At 40.4% G+C, this 15,242-nt stretch overlaps 1 protein-coding gene across 1 annotated transcript in view; it reads left to right on the top strand.

Annotated features, from left to right (window-relative positions):
- Window positions 1–11,757: 11,757 nt before the first annotated feature.
- The window catches only part of tacr1a (tachykinin receptor 1a), a 43,795-nt gene continuing 40,310 nt past the window's right edge, over window positions 11,758–15,242 (top strand). The window contains exon 1 of the mRNA XM_020093564.2: window positions 11,758–12,585. Coding sequence (XP_019949123.1) covers window positions 12,182–12,585 — 404 coding nt within the window. The 5' untranslated portion in view covers window positions 11,758–12,181. The remainder of the gene's footprint in view (window positions 12,586–15,242) is intronic.

The raw sequence follows: 15,242 nt of genomic DNA, 5'->3' as shown, positions 1-15,242 counted from the left end.
CTCCTTGGAGAAAATAATAAAAGAAAAACTCAACTTTTTAAAAGTTCAAATAAATTACTTCCTGACTCAGTTCACAGCTCTTGCCTCGAGTTGCATCAGTTGTCACGGCTACTCTGCTATATTTGGCACGCTTATGACATTACTGATGCCCTCACCTCACAAATAGGTTTACACACTGGCCATGTGTCAGATCACCTGAGAGATTATCAGCACAACTGTTTCTTCTGAGATCCAGAGCTTTTGTTCATGTTGTTGTTTGTTGTTGTCGTACAGCTTCAGTTCTTGTTAACGTACACAATCCTTGATGAGGTCCATTTTAGAAGCTGTGGTGCAAATTACAGATTTCAAATATCAGACAACATGCAACCTAATCTGCCATTCAAGTGCCACTATATGTGTTGTGGACAGAAGCATGAGCTTACAATAAATCACATCAGGTTACATTTAATCAATTACTGGAGTCCTTCAACCAGTGTCTTCCTCTGTCTTTAACAACACTAAAGGCATCTCCTTGAGGGAGAGATGGCTGCTCTGTGGCTGACCCTGACCTCTGAGGGGGAATCAAAACAAGAACTGCCCCACTGGGATCAATAGCATATTATGTTACCATGCACTGCCCTTTAATGGAAGGGTAGTGTATCTTTGATGCATGCTGGGATTGCATCTGTTTCTACACATGAGCAGAAATAAAAGTTTGTGCACTGCTCAGATGCACATTGCCGGACATCTTTCAAGCAGCTTCTCTATCTCTGCATATTCAGGAATGTTTGTTGAGGAAATTAAATGTATCACCTCTGCGACATTCTGAGGGTCACTGGTGTGGCAGCAGTTCATCAAAGGCAACACACAGTCATGGATCCTGCACAAATAACTGAGTTGAATTTTTCATTGGGAGGTAGGGGAATGTGTAGGTCAGGCTACTGAATGCCATTCAATCTGATGGTCAGAAATAATGTTTGGAATTCTGAAATGGTTTTCATAACCCAGAGTTCCATCAGGCCAGACTGGGAGACAGTTTGCACCAACTGAATTGACTTTAAATTCAAAAACTCGGCTCCATTCTTGTGTTAAATCAATTGAATCCAGCACTTTCTCTACCAGCCTTCTTTCCTCTTTCAATATAGCACACACACAAACACACACACACACACACTTATGCACATGCACAAAGTTGCATCAGTGCTACAATTTAGGCTGTTGTGGTGAATAGGATAAAATAATATATGGCCAACAATTATTACTCTAATATAAATTGTTTTAGCATCTGTCATTTTTTTCGTTGAAATGAAAGAAGTTAGAGGTACAAAGGTCTGTGGTAAACCGCCCAAGGTAAAAAACTGAGAGATGAGAGAGAGACCAGGAACTATTGTGTAACCATCATATTTAAGTTCTGTCAGACTGGTTATAATAAGAGTGATATTTATAGATGTAATTAATGAATGCAGCACTAAGTCAATAGAAGTAGTCATGATGATGATACTTCTGTTATCACTTCTAGTACTACTACTATGACTCAAAATAAAACTACTACTAATACTAAAATAATAATAATTATAATTGTAAAAAACCTGCAGCGTTACCTGCAGAATGAAAGAGAGAGAGAGAGAGAGAGAGAGAGAGAGACTCAATGGAGCTGCTTAGAATAAACTGAACAGATGGTGAATATACATTTTTTTTAAATTTGAAAAATCCCTAACAGAAGAACATCATGGGTGTGTTTGGCAGTCAGATAAGTCTAAAATTCAGATTTAATATAATATTTATATTTCCATGAGTCCTTATTATTATTATTATCTTCATTATTATTTATTTATTTATTTGTTCTATGCTTCAATTTCAGAGCCACTGAGACCTTACACCATGTAAATTGTATACACTTTCCACATTACCTGTCAGAGCCGCGCAACCTCACAAACCCCTCTTCGGAGGTCATCTCAGTCATCTCTGATGAGGATCTGAAGACTCTCCTTTTTTTGCAGATCTCATGATGCCCAGCAGCCTGAATGTCCTGCAGAGTGTTCAGCCAGTGATGCTTTCAAATCCTATCTTTACAGGTATTAAGTGTCCTCTCCATTCCCACTCCTGGCATTGCTCTCACAACTTGTGATATCTGACCTTCTCCCTCATGATCACTTAGCTTTGATCAGCACTTTTGAGACTCCTGACAGATCTCAGCCTTGTCTGTGTGATGGTGTCAGGGAGAACAAGCTGTGTACCCAGGTCTGAATGATGCTGCCAGTTTGCCGCTGTAGTAGGGAGGCCTTTGGTCACCCCCCCGACTGTGTGCAGGGCTGCAGTATAGCTCCCATGAAAGCAATGAGCTTGCAATATTGGTGCAAGTATTTGCTTCAATCAAAGTGCTTGTAAGAAGGTGGCATCTAAAACCTGTTGATTTTTGAATGTGAGTATCAAACAGTTAATGGTACATGTTTTTTCTGCATTTCCAATCAACCGAAGAACTTACTTGTCTGTAGCTATGTTGCTAGGACATGGCTGTAAGAGCAGGACAAGCTTGTGACACACACAAGACCAGACCGTCTCATTTCAGTTCAGCCGACGCGGTCGATACAGCTAACATCGGCTGCGTAGACCAGGTCCTCAGAAGGATGCCGCCACTGAATTGAGACACAGCTTATGACGCCATCTCAATACGAAGCATAACTCTTGCTGTAGACTATCTAATATATTGCACACAAATTAAATCATTGAATTTAATGAGTAACACATTTCACTGCACTTTCCCACCTCATTCGAACTCCCTGCTGCCTTATAATTAGGGTTAAGCTCAATTTACTGTAGTAGAAAAGTGTCCTGCATTGAATTAATTGCTGCGTAAAAGCCAAAACACTTAATAAAAACCTTTCCCTCCTGGTGGTGTGTGTCTCATTGATGCATGCCCTCACCTCCTCCTGATTTAGTTAATATCCTCACCACATGCAGGTCTTATGTTATGAGAGACCCGGGTGAGAGACCCGTTGTGCTTCACCTGCTCTGTGTCTAATGCTTCAGATGATTATCTGCACAGACCACTGCTGTGTGTGCTCTCTGATTGTTTTAACCTCTATACCACTATGTCGGCATGAGCACATCCCCTCTTCTTGATAAAGAGTGATCATTTTCCCACCATTTGTGCCCCCTGTCCTCCCTGTCCCCTGCTCTTTCTCTGTCCTCTCTTTTTTCCAACTGTTTCCAACTCTCTTCAGAGCTCTCTCTCCCCCTCTATGTCTTTGTCTCCTATTCTTTTCCCTGTCCCACTGTTCTCGCTCTCCTCTCTTGTCTTTCTCCCAAATCAAAATGATTCAAATTGGCAATAGAAGATTAACGATAACATTACATTAAATCCAAACTGTTTGTTGTGAACATCCATCACAGGTTGCATATTGAATTCCTGGTTCACTTTTGACCTATTATCATAGACAGAGAGGTTTTCTTTGCAATGACACATGTGAAGAGTTCGTGCTTTCAGTTTGACCTCTAAATAAAGTGGAGTGGGTAATTGGGATAAATAAGTTGTATCAGTGTGGCAACCCTTGTGTCTCTTGCCCTCTCATTTACTGTTATCGCTCTACCATCGCTCTAGGGAATTTCTAAGAAAAGTGATAAAGAAGGAAAAGAATGTTGTTTTTTTACATTGTCCACAAAGACCAGCATTTTGAAGATGTTCTCAAAAGATCTACTTTGAAGAATGAGGGTTCAGTTAAAACCTCCAGCAATAGCTGTGTCACCTAATATACTAACAAAACCTCTGGGCTACTGTCCAATGTTGTGGCAGATGGTTAATCATTAGTTAATGTGGATAATACCAAGCTTTTTCTTTCATTTCTTCTGTGAGGATTTGTACCATCAGGCACCTTCACATCAGGAGGCGATTTCGTTTGTAGAGGACATGAGTGAAATCAAAAGATGGAAGATGGAAATGATGACGTGAAGAAGGGGTGTGGACTGCAGACAGAAGACAGACTTGTGTTTGCTAAACAGTTTGTCAGGATGTATTATTTCTTGAAACAAAGAATAGAAACATCCATCCACCTGTTATCTACATGAATTATCCTTTGAGGGTCACAGGGGGAGCTAGAGCCAATCCCAGCTGACAGTAGGTGAGAGGCAGGGTACACCCTGGACAGGTCACCAGCGAATCACAGGGCCAACATACAGAGAAATACAACCATTCAAACCTACAGACAACATAGAGTCTCCAATTAACCAAAACCCAATCTGCATGTCTTTGGGCTGGGGGAGGAAGCTGGAGTACCTGGAGAAAATCCACACAGACACAGGAAAAACATGTAAATTCCACACAGACAGGGCCTGGCCAAGCTGGAATTCGGCCCAGGAACCTTTTTGCTCTGAGGCGACAGTGCTACCCCACAAAAGGATGGAAATGTTTTGGTGTCAGCTGAGAGCTACAAAATAAGCATTTCACACAGAGGGCTGTTCATATAAATGCAGAGTACAGAGCCACTGTTCTTGAAAGCCATTTAAAAGCAATTAGCTTTGTGACCTATTACAACAAAGGTGCAGCTGTCATATTTTGCTCTTTTCCTGCCCCTCACCAGTTTGACAGTGAAGTCTGGTGATACAGACTCATTCAGTGCCTGCTAAAGGGATGCTCAGTGTCAGTAGGAAAACTAAAGAGAAACTATTTTTTTCTTTAACTTGTATTTTGTGGAAAAGCAGTTTCAATACCTGATGACGGAAGGAGCAAAATGGTCTTAGATTTGAGCAGCACATGCTGATTGGACTGCATGTGAAATATCACCACGAGTGGTGAAGTAAACAACTTGTCATCGTAATCAGCCGTATTAGCATCTCCTGAGACTAGTTTGTTTTTCTGTTGGCTGTGATTAGATGAAGCAAAGTCCTTTAATCATTTGGAATGACTGGCAGATCTAAAAGATCATAGAATTATAAATGTGACTCAACACATCCGTCAGCTAATTTCAAAATTAAAACATTTCTTAAGTTTACTTCACATATCATCAAAAAGAGGCCAATGCTCCACTTGGAGTAAAGAGTATTTTTCAGTGTAAATATTAATTTGGGATAATAATACTGTCAAACATGAAACTGAAAACTGGATAATGAAATCAACACAGGTACATAGATGAGATATCCAATTAAATATTGTCTCTCATTTAGCCACACAAGAGCAACATCCCCTCACTGAATCAACATGCCACTTACTATACCTCTACATCTGTCACATAGATTAACAGCTAACACGAACATCTTTCCAACAAGGTCAATGTGAGTGAAACCAAATTACCTTGAGGACAGATTCAATTCTACGTCCTATTTCCTGCACATGACTGTGTTTTGACACTGCATCAGTATATCACTCCAGCTCTGACATTAATTAAATAGATATCTCATGTATGTATCTGTGTTAATTCAATCATCTGGTTTTCAGTTTCATCTTTGACAGTATAATTGTCAAAATATTAAAATGACACTGTAAAAAAAAACGCATTTTAAAGTGTAGACAAATCATTTTAAGGGTGACATCATGGTAAAAAGGTGTTGTTGTTTTCCATAGAATTGATAAAATCCCTAATTTAGCAGATAAACATTTCCACATTGCATTTCATGGACTAAAGACATATAAGCAAAATACAACAACAAGCAACAACGACAGACCTTATTTAGAAATACAAATGAAAAATACAGAAAAATCAAATAACGCATAAGACAGCAGTTTCCTACACTTTAGCCTTATATTTTTAGACTGTATTATAGCTGTAACATTTTACATGAACCAACCCTTACTTGTTTTTTGTTGCCATTGCTTTATGTTTGTTGTTGTAGCTGTGGCCACAGGGTTGCAATAGTGCCTTACAGTTGCTTTACGGGTAAACTGAAAATGTCTAAAGTTGCTAGAAAAAAACGCTAAATAAATAGAGACCTTCTACCATTTTATAGTGAAGAGGATATTGTTTTAAGGCTAGATTTTTTCTAAAATAGAAGTGTTCCAGACATTGGCTTTCTCAATTCAGCACCACACTGCACTGCAGTAACCTTCTGCTCTCTCTTGTCTGAGGCTAATACCACAGGACCACATGGACCGGTGTGAATTCCTTCAATTTTCCTTTCAGAGTGAAAAAAGGTTAGTTTCTGATCCCTTTTCAGTGAAAATTATATATCCACTTGTTTACATATAAACATATAAAGACATTTGCATAAAGAGAGGTCATTTTTAATGTAATCAATAAGTTCATGGATGAGTGGGAGAGTTCAGTGCTCTCCATGGTAGATAATAGAGGACTCTGTCTATCTGTGAATCATTGTCTGACAATGCATTTATGGCAAAGAGGTTATTGTGACTATAGTTCATGCGTCATAACTGTGATGGAGCCGGAAATAGGGTGAAATAAGTGGGGTGTAATTCTGCTGTGCATTCTTCCTTACACCTCTTTATTTTGCACCACAAACAGCTCTGACAGGTGTGACGAAGAGGACAGTCCACATAGATCGAAGCTTCTCCCGAGAGTAAAGCAAGGTCCTTGACCAGGAGGAGCAGGGCTGACACAACTGAACACTATACATGATTGAATTGTTGAACAATATTCATGGTCAGTGTGCTGAAGGGATCATTGGGGAGCTGTTGACCTGGGTAGGACACAGCTCAGTGACAGTATGTGAAAATTAAAATGACAGGAGGAATGTGAACCAATAGGAGCTACTCTATTAGACAAATATGTCTAAACCTTGGCTCATCTCACCAAACCATTGTTTTCTTTCTCTATTCAGTCAGTTTGCTCTCCCGTCTTCCAAACTCAACCGTGGGTCCTACAAATACTGAAACAGAAAAAGGAGGAACCTTTATCACAAGAGAATTATGAGGTGAATTTTAATATTCATCCTCTTGTCATCCTGGGTTAGAGAGCTCAAAGTTGCTGGTGCTAATCTCTGCCATGGAAACAACATAGAATCACTTCAGAGTTAAAGCATAATGTTTGTTTTGTTGCAGTAATGCTTCATATCGAGCTAAAGATTGTGTTTGCTTTACTAAAGATTGCTTCTCAGACCTCTGAAACAACTGACATACCATATATGAAAAATAACACGTAAAGTAAATCTTTCAACCTTTATATAAACCACACTCTTGAACAGTGATAAAAGAAATTCTGTTTCATCTTATGAAAAACATTGCAAAAAACCAGGTAGGATGACCACAAAGTTCTTTAACTTCACAGGACACAGGACAAGTAGACAGCTCATTCCAAACATACAGGTTAAGAATATCGGTAAGTGTCACAATCCCCAACATGATGCATAAGGCTCTGCAAATAAGTTTCCATCTTTCCAGTAATATATCAGTGAATAACAGCTTACATCCTGTGCAGTCCTTGAGATGTTGACCTGGAGCTATGACAAAAGGAAAGTTCAGGGCTGCCCTGGGGACAAAACTATATGAAATTCAATGGTTATCTGTTCATGAGTTTTCAGAATAATTTCTTTGATCCAAAGTATTGGACAGACAGATGGAGAGATGGACTGACTGACTGTGCATCACACTTTTTCCCCCTTTCATTTCATCACAATTTGTACACATTAAATTTGTCTTCTTTTACAAGCGAGCCTTCATCATCCCAGACAAATGATGCTACAAGAGGTACACCTGGTTCTGTGTTCCTGGCATTAACACAGAACAACCCTGCATGAAATCCATAGCCGGCAGTGTGAAAACAAGAGCTGTGAAAAGAAGAGTGCCAGAGATGTGAATTGCAGGATTTTCTGTTCTCTGTTCAAAATTCACCATATCAAACTCACAGAGTATAACAAAAGAAGATTTTAGCAACATTATTCAAATAGTATAGTGGCCACTGAGGAGAGGCAGAGAGATGCTCTGTATATGTCTTATTTAAGTAAGTCCTTACAGTTCAACACTAGTTCTGTCGTTCATAACGTTTTTAAAATATATTTTCTTAATGCTTGTGTTTTGCCTTTTTCCATGTCTTTTCAAGGTTCTAACACATTTCCCTACATCATTCATGTTCATGTGGTATCAGAATTTGGAAAAATGTGTTTCTAACTGGGAAAATGAATGTGTATGCCATTTTAAGTCAGAGCAACAACAAGACAGCATTGAATTTTTCTATTAATTAATTATTTTTTTCTCAATTATGAATATTCCATGCAAACATTGGAAAGAGATAACAAGTTGTTTAAGTGCTCTAAATACATAAATATGAAACATTTGTTTAATGCGTCATTGATTTTCCACCAAGCACATGAACACACCAGTCAGAATAGTGATACAGTAAATGTAGATGCAGTGTGTTTGAGCAGTGAATTAACCTATTATGTATCCTTTAGCTTACAGTTCTATTTTCTATATATTGAAATATCGTTTATATCTTCTGTCCATCCAATCCTCTCTGAGGAGTAGGGGGAGGAGTAGTAGGAGTAGTGTGTGAGGTGGGATAAACCTGGACATGGCGCCAATCTATCACAGAGCTGACACACAGAGACAAACAATTGGTCAAGCTCACATTGAACAGTGAAAGGGCTTGGTTGGTTGGCTTGTTCAAATCCAGAACCTTCTTGCCATGAGGGTACAGTGCCATGAGGGTACAGTGCCATGAGGGTACAGTGCCATGAGGGTACAGTGCCATGAGGGTACAGTGCCAAATGTAATGGACATTTTTAGATCTAACTATTTGGCCTGAATACTCTTAGTATTGTTATTCAGTGTTTACTGTTTTTTTACTTAAATCTGTGTTGCTGGGGAGACCGAGAGTATGAGCAATTTCAATTCCTCAATATGTCTGTGTATGTATTGCAGAAATTGACAATAAAGCTGACTTTGACTTTGACTTAGTGAGGTCAGTTCAAACAGCCTGAATCAGCATTAAGCTCGACTAGGAATGATTGCTTGGGTGTAATACTGGGGAATGTTTGTGAGCTGTGAGTTGAATGAATCGGGTGAACTTTTTGATCAAATACACAGAGTCTGTACACTTAGGAAAGAGAGATCAATGTCCAACTCTTTCACCATGCAGCAGGACTCGTGATCATGGATCGATGTTGATGTGACTGCGGACAGCTGTGTTTTCTAAGCTTTGTGTATAAAAGCCAACTCGTCAGAAGAGACATTTGTCAGATTCTAGAGCCTGCCATGGCTTTAAGAACTCTGGCCCTTATAGGGCCAAATAGTAAAACTGTAACTTTGTTTGTGTTCAACATACTCTGTGTGATTTCACTTCAATCAGTATTAAATACTTTGATTACAATTATACAGTGTAATTGTTTATTTCCTCACCAGGGAATTAAATGCAAATTCCCACCCAGCGGCAGCACCAGAAAATTATTATTGGGGGGGCAATGGGGGGACCTGATTGTTTCTAGGAGGTGCTAGTGAATTCTGACCCAACAAACACCAACAAATAATACTATCATAGATATAGATTTACTGTTCCCAGGCTAATACACTACATATTGTGAAATGCACGTTACTAAATGTTTATCATAGAACAACACAAGCATATTTAACAACTTGTATTTAATGAACGAACAAATGCCAAACAACAAGCACAAACAAACAATAAAACTCATAGCCACCACAGAGAACATCTGTGGATTTACAAAATACTGTAACTGTGAGAACTGTACTCTCCACTCTTCCTCTCTCCTCTCCTCTCCACTCCTGTCTTCCTCTCTCCTCCACTCTCCACTCCTGTCCTCTCCTCTCCACTCCTGTCTTCCTCTCTACTCCTCTCCTCTTCTTCTCCTCTCCTGTCTTCCTCTCTCCTCCACTCTCCACTCCTGTCTTCCTCTCTACTCCTCCTCTCCTCTTCTTCTCCTCTCCACTCCTGTCTTCCTCTCTCCTTCACTCTCCACTCCTCTTCTTCTCCTCTCCACTCCTGTCTTCCTCTCTCCTCCACTCTCCACTCCTGTCTTCTCCTCTCCACTCCTGTCTTCCTCTCTAATCCTCTCCTCTTCTTCTCCTCTCCTGTCTTCCTCTCTCCTCCACTCTCCACTCCTGTCTTCCTCTCTCCTTCACTCTCCACTCCTGTCTTCTCCTCTCCTCACTTCTCCTCTCCTGTCTTCTCCTCTCCTGTCTTCCTCTCTACTCCAGTTTTTAATCCATAAAAAATTTGAGGGGAGGGGGGGCAAAGAGTGGGGCGCAGCCTTTGACAGGAGTGGCTTAAGACCCTGCTTGCCCCCCCCCCCCCCCCCCCCCCCGGCGACGCCACTGTTCCCACCACACCAACCATTATATTTTGGGTTTATTATTGATAATGCAATGAATTGCCATTGTCTGCTCTTTGAGATGTGACTTATTAAAGTGTCCATCAATCTGTACGGGTTAGATGGTAAACTGTCATTATGTATAACGTATGGGTGTGGTGTCCATTCTTAAAACGTTTAGGCAAAGTCAGATCACCAGGGATCAAAACATAGTCATAGTCATTGATGTAGTAATTTCATTCATTTATTAATAATTATATTGTGCTGGATTGTTCTGGTAATCAGCAGCTTGTGTGCCCCACAGGGAGCCATTCGCTCAGCAAACACAAAAACCTGCATTATGCTCAAATGACACGTTTTTAAATGTTGACTGCAGGCATCAGAGAATTTAGAGCAGTCAAGAACTGCATTATTATGTTAAATGAAAACACATTCAAGTGCAACCCTGATCTTAAAATATAATGTGATGTTGTTGACACTATGTTTTAACTGAGCTAAACGTTAATGTCCACATGTTAATATGCGCTAAAGCACAGCAGTAAACACAAGGTATAGCTGGTGCTGATGGCAATGGAGAGGTTCTATGGGTATTGGGTGATAAACCAAAACAATTGTGTCAATGTTAATCTCATGGTGCCAGAGAATAATGCAGGGAAACAACAGAGTAAGTGAGGCTCATCCTCTGGGACCATAAACGTCATAACTAACCAAAATATTAATATCACACATATCAATAATATCAAAGCTTTCCGTTTCAAATCAGTGAAACCTGAGGCTGAATATTAACATATTCAAGTTCATTCAATATTTCACCATTCAGAGTTTCAAGGGTCTGCGTGGTGGCAAGCTTGGAAGTGTAGCAGCCTTAATGAGCTCATTTCTCCTCTCACGCCGCTCCCCTGAGTAAACACAGGCATGAAAAATGAAACCAGAAACATATGGCTCAAACTAAATATATGATTCTTTGTATTGTAAACAATAAGAGAGCAGTCTCCTGAGGAAAATATCATGGACTGCTCTGACTCCTGTTGCTGTGGTGCAGTCCAGCTTATGCACATATAAACAATGTAGTATAATTGGGGGGGGGGGTTTCCCTCAAGAGTTAAGGATGGAGTTCATATATTACTTGGTGCTGGAGAGTGTTGGAATGCCACAGGGTCCAGACTATGAGACCACAAGAGGGGGCAGTGAACGGGAGTCAGGGACTTCCAGTCAGTGCAGCTCTTAATCACATTACACACCAACCAATCAAGCAGTTTTTACACATTAAATCTATTAATGTATAAAAGTTAAATGAAAGATACAATTGATCCCACTACTGTATTATGAAGTAATACAATTGTTATTACTATTAAAATGTATGAATTCTCCTGTGTCTGTGATGTTTGCTGGTAAGGAATAAATGAGATAACGGGTATTTAGACACGATGCTCCTGTTGTCCTTTCCATGCTGTCAGGCTGAGACTGGATGAATAACGTACCTGGGCTCATCCATAGTCATAATTACATAGAGGCTGTCTATTGGACGGGTGCGCAGCGGCTCGCTCCATAAACTGGTGAGCAGCCGCTCATTGTGAGCAGAGAAGCAGGAGAAGAGCGCAGAGCCGCAGAGGGAGAGGAGAAGGAGCGCAGCTCGCTCAGACTGCACGTGTGACTGCTATAGGAGACAGTGACTTGTTCTCTTTCCTGCGCTGCGTTGTGCGTAAAAGGCGCGTTTTCATTTTTACGCATGGACACAAAGTGTAAGCGCTCAATAGGTTGGAATTTAAACCACTAAAATACTTAATTACTGAACTGATTATTTCCACAGTGACGAATTCAGGAACACCTTTACAGTACCGTGCACGGTAGATTGCGCGTGCAGCGCTGAAGCTTTCTGAAACTTGCAATCGTTGTTTTTACCTTTGGCACGGGATCTTGAACTTTGCTGTGTTATGATTTAGATTTATATTCTGTGGTTTAACGTGAGCTCCTGAATTAAACCGCTAAAATGGATCCTTTATTTAATTCAACCGATGTGCCAAATTGGACCACCAGCCCCAATGACACCAATAACGGGACTTTTTACCAGAACCAGTTCGTACAGCCAGTCTGGAGAATCGTGCTCTGGGCCATTGCCTACAGTTGTATAGTCATTGTGTCCGTTGTAGGGAATGTTACAGTGATCTGGATTATCATGGCGCATAAACGCATGAGGACCGTCACCAACTATTTTCTGCTGAACCTGGCGTTTGCCGAAGCCTCCATGTCCGCCTTCAACACGGTCATCAACTTCACCTACGCCGTGCACAACGAGTGGTACTTCGGACTGGTCTACTGCCGCTTCCACAACTTCTTCCCCATCGCGGCTGTGTTTGCCAGCATCTACTCAATGACTGCCATCGCTGTGGACAGGTAGGCTACGAGTTATCCAGTGTATACGAGGTATAAGTACGAGAAATAGCAAAATCCCAGTACTGAATAACATGCTTCAAACCTGTGGATCACCCATACTGATCCACATTCAAACAATAGGCTACTTAATGTAAAGGCGTTTAAGAATTCTTTGAGAGGGAACATTAAAACCATTATGTAGATTTATGTGTTGCCATTGTTCATGGTCCACTAGAGAACATTCTGAGACATTACAGTGCTTCCTTGGTTGAAGATGACTGTATTGAGGCTGCATGCTTTTATAATATAAAAAAGAAATCCAAAAAATAATAAGAAACTTATTTTTCATTTACTTCCTTATAACTGTAATTGGTTGAATAGCTGCAGCTATATGGTCTGGTCTTGTTTCCATATGTTGAATGAAGCACAGTTAGTGGAACAACCTCCTACCAACAGTCACATAGAGCTAGTTACTCACCTGCTTGATCAAGTCCTAAACAAGGCTACAGAAAGGTTGGTTTTATGCCATATACTTCATACGGAGTGAATCTGCTTCGAAAATATGGGATATGGGGGATTTATGTTTCAAAATCCAAAACCTCTCATGCTCTGAATGAATGAATTCATCAAGGGAAGGGGTCCTTATAACAATAAGACTGGATTGGAAATGAAATGCGTAAAAAAACCCTGTGGGTGTGTGTACTAGTTTATTAGTACGTGATATTGATGTGCAGGTGTCGTATTACTAAATATAGATACAATTGTTAAAGTGATGTTATAGCTATCCACAGTGGAGCTCTGATTAATATTTGTGTGTTTCAGCATGTGTGTATGTGTGGTATGGTGGCTGGTTGTGTATGCCTCTATGCATATATGCAAAGTATGTATGTGTTTGTTTCATTTCTATTTCTGAGTGTGTGCATGTTACTCTGTGTGTGCATATGAAAGTGTGCACAGCTTTGTCAGTAGATATTCCTTTATTTACATCATGCGTCATGTGTTTGTGTGTATGTGTGTGCGTGAGTGCCTGCAGGTGTGTGTTTCAGCCACTTCTTTTGTACCTGCACACAGAGCTGTGTCCGTCCTATTGCATCTTCTTCTGTGTCTCTTCTACCTCCACAGTTCAGCTGATAGATGCTTGTAATTCCTCTGCATTTCCTCCTTTTATCCACAAAGCAATGGACTTGACATTTCTCCCATATCAGGTTAAACCCTCAGGGGTATAGTTGAAGTTAGAATGATATTGCGATAGCAACAGGCCACACGCACCATATGCACTCAATCTGCTCATTGTTAGTTTACCATTTAGCCCAATTACCTGTTCACGCTATGTAGAAATCTGCTTGTTCTCCCTTTGACCGCTGTCTACGCCAAACACTGATGAGATTAAACCTTTTGTGCCTGTTTATTGTCGAGAATGATGGATGGTAGAATAGAAAGAAATTTGCTTACTGTGGTCACTTGCAGCTGTTTAGGCAACTACTAATATTTCACATTTTCATTTTCATTCACTGGTAACTGTGAGAGCTTAAGAGTTCCCAGTAGACATCAATTGATATTTGGTAAATAGAGCAAAGCTGCAGGATCCCTACAGAGCGGATGGAGCTCTGTGCTGCTGCTTATTAGACATTTTTTAAAACTCCATCTTTGCTGTGATCGTTCCTGTGGTGCTCTTGCGCTACACGAGCCCATAAACCATAGATCATCTATCCGGTCCAGCACTGATGCCAGTGTGCACGGTCTGATGCTGATTGAATTGAGATAATTGAGAAAAATCTATTTTATAGAAATATGTACCACAGTACCCCATAAACCAGACCAATCCGTGAGCTCATATGCTCCTGTAGATGGCTTCCTGGCTCCTGGTATGATGGCTGATAAAGGAGCGCTGCTGATGCCTTTTTCTCTAACAACCAAGATGGCTTCTGCTGATGTGGCGAGGTCTGTTGAATCTTCGAGTTGCATCTGTGATACGTTTTCTCTAAAAGAGCAACAAACAAATGCACTCACGTCACCTGTTGATATATTACATCACACGTTTTGTTGCTCTGATTGGTTGTTGCTCCATCCAATTTCATCCGGAGGCATTCTTGCTGGCAACGTTTATTAAAGCCAGGGAATTGAAAATGAACTGAGCCATTCCAGACCCATTCACAAATGCCTGTAGGTGTGAATTGCCTTATTAACACCTCAACTAAATCAAAACTCATGTGGCTCCTTTAGAAACATTATTTAGTATTGTTACCTGTTGGTCTTCTGTTGAAACTGGGTTTTCTGGGAGTGGCATCACCTTTCTTAAAAATGTTCTTAAAAATGTTAACATGGCAGGAACCATAAAAGCTAAATGTTTCTTTATGGTTTGCATATAGGTTGATCATCAGTATTAGATTTAGTCACTCACCTCACTCATCAGTTAAATTCAACCTCGGTTATAACATAGACATAACAGAGATATTTACCATCCATTTAATAACCACTCATCCCTTGAGGGTCACAGGAGGAGCTGGAGCCAATCTAATCTGGCATTGGGTGAGGGGCGGGGTCCACTCTGGACAGGTCGCCAGCGTATCACAGACAATAAAAAGATGCTGTAAGCAAGTTAACAGTTGACACACAGTCTGTGGGAATGTATGGAGTTTGTTTCCTATCTTTAATCAAGAGGTTGGTCTTTCCTATCA

Source organism: Paralichthys olivaceus, chromosome 4 (assembly GCF_024713975.1).
Source record: "Paralichthys olivaceus isolate ysfri-2021 chromosome 4, ASM2471397v2, whole genome shotgun sequence".
Lineage (NCBI taxonomy): Eukaryota > Metazoa > Chordata > Actinopteri > Pleuronectiformes > Paralichthyidae > Paralichthys > Paralichthys olivaceus.
Note: the sequence above shows the minus strand (reverse complement) of the source record. Positions and strands in the feature narration are given on the sequence as shown.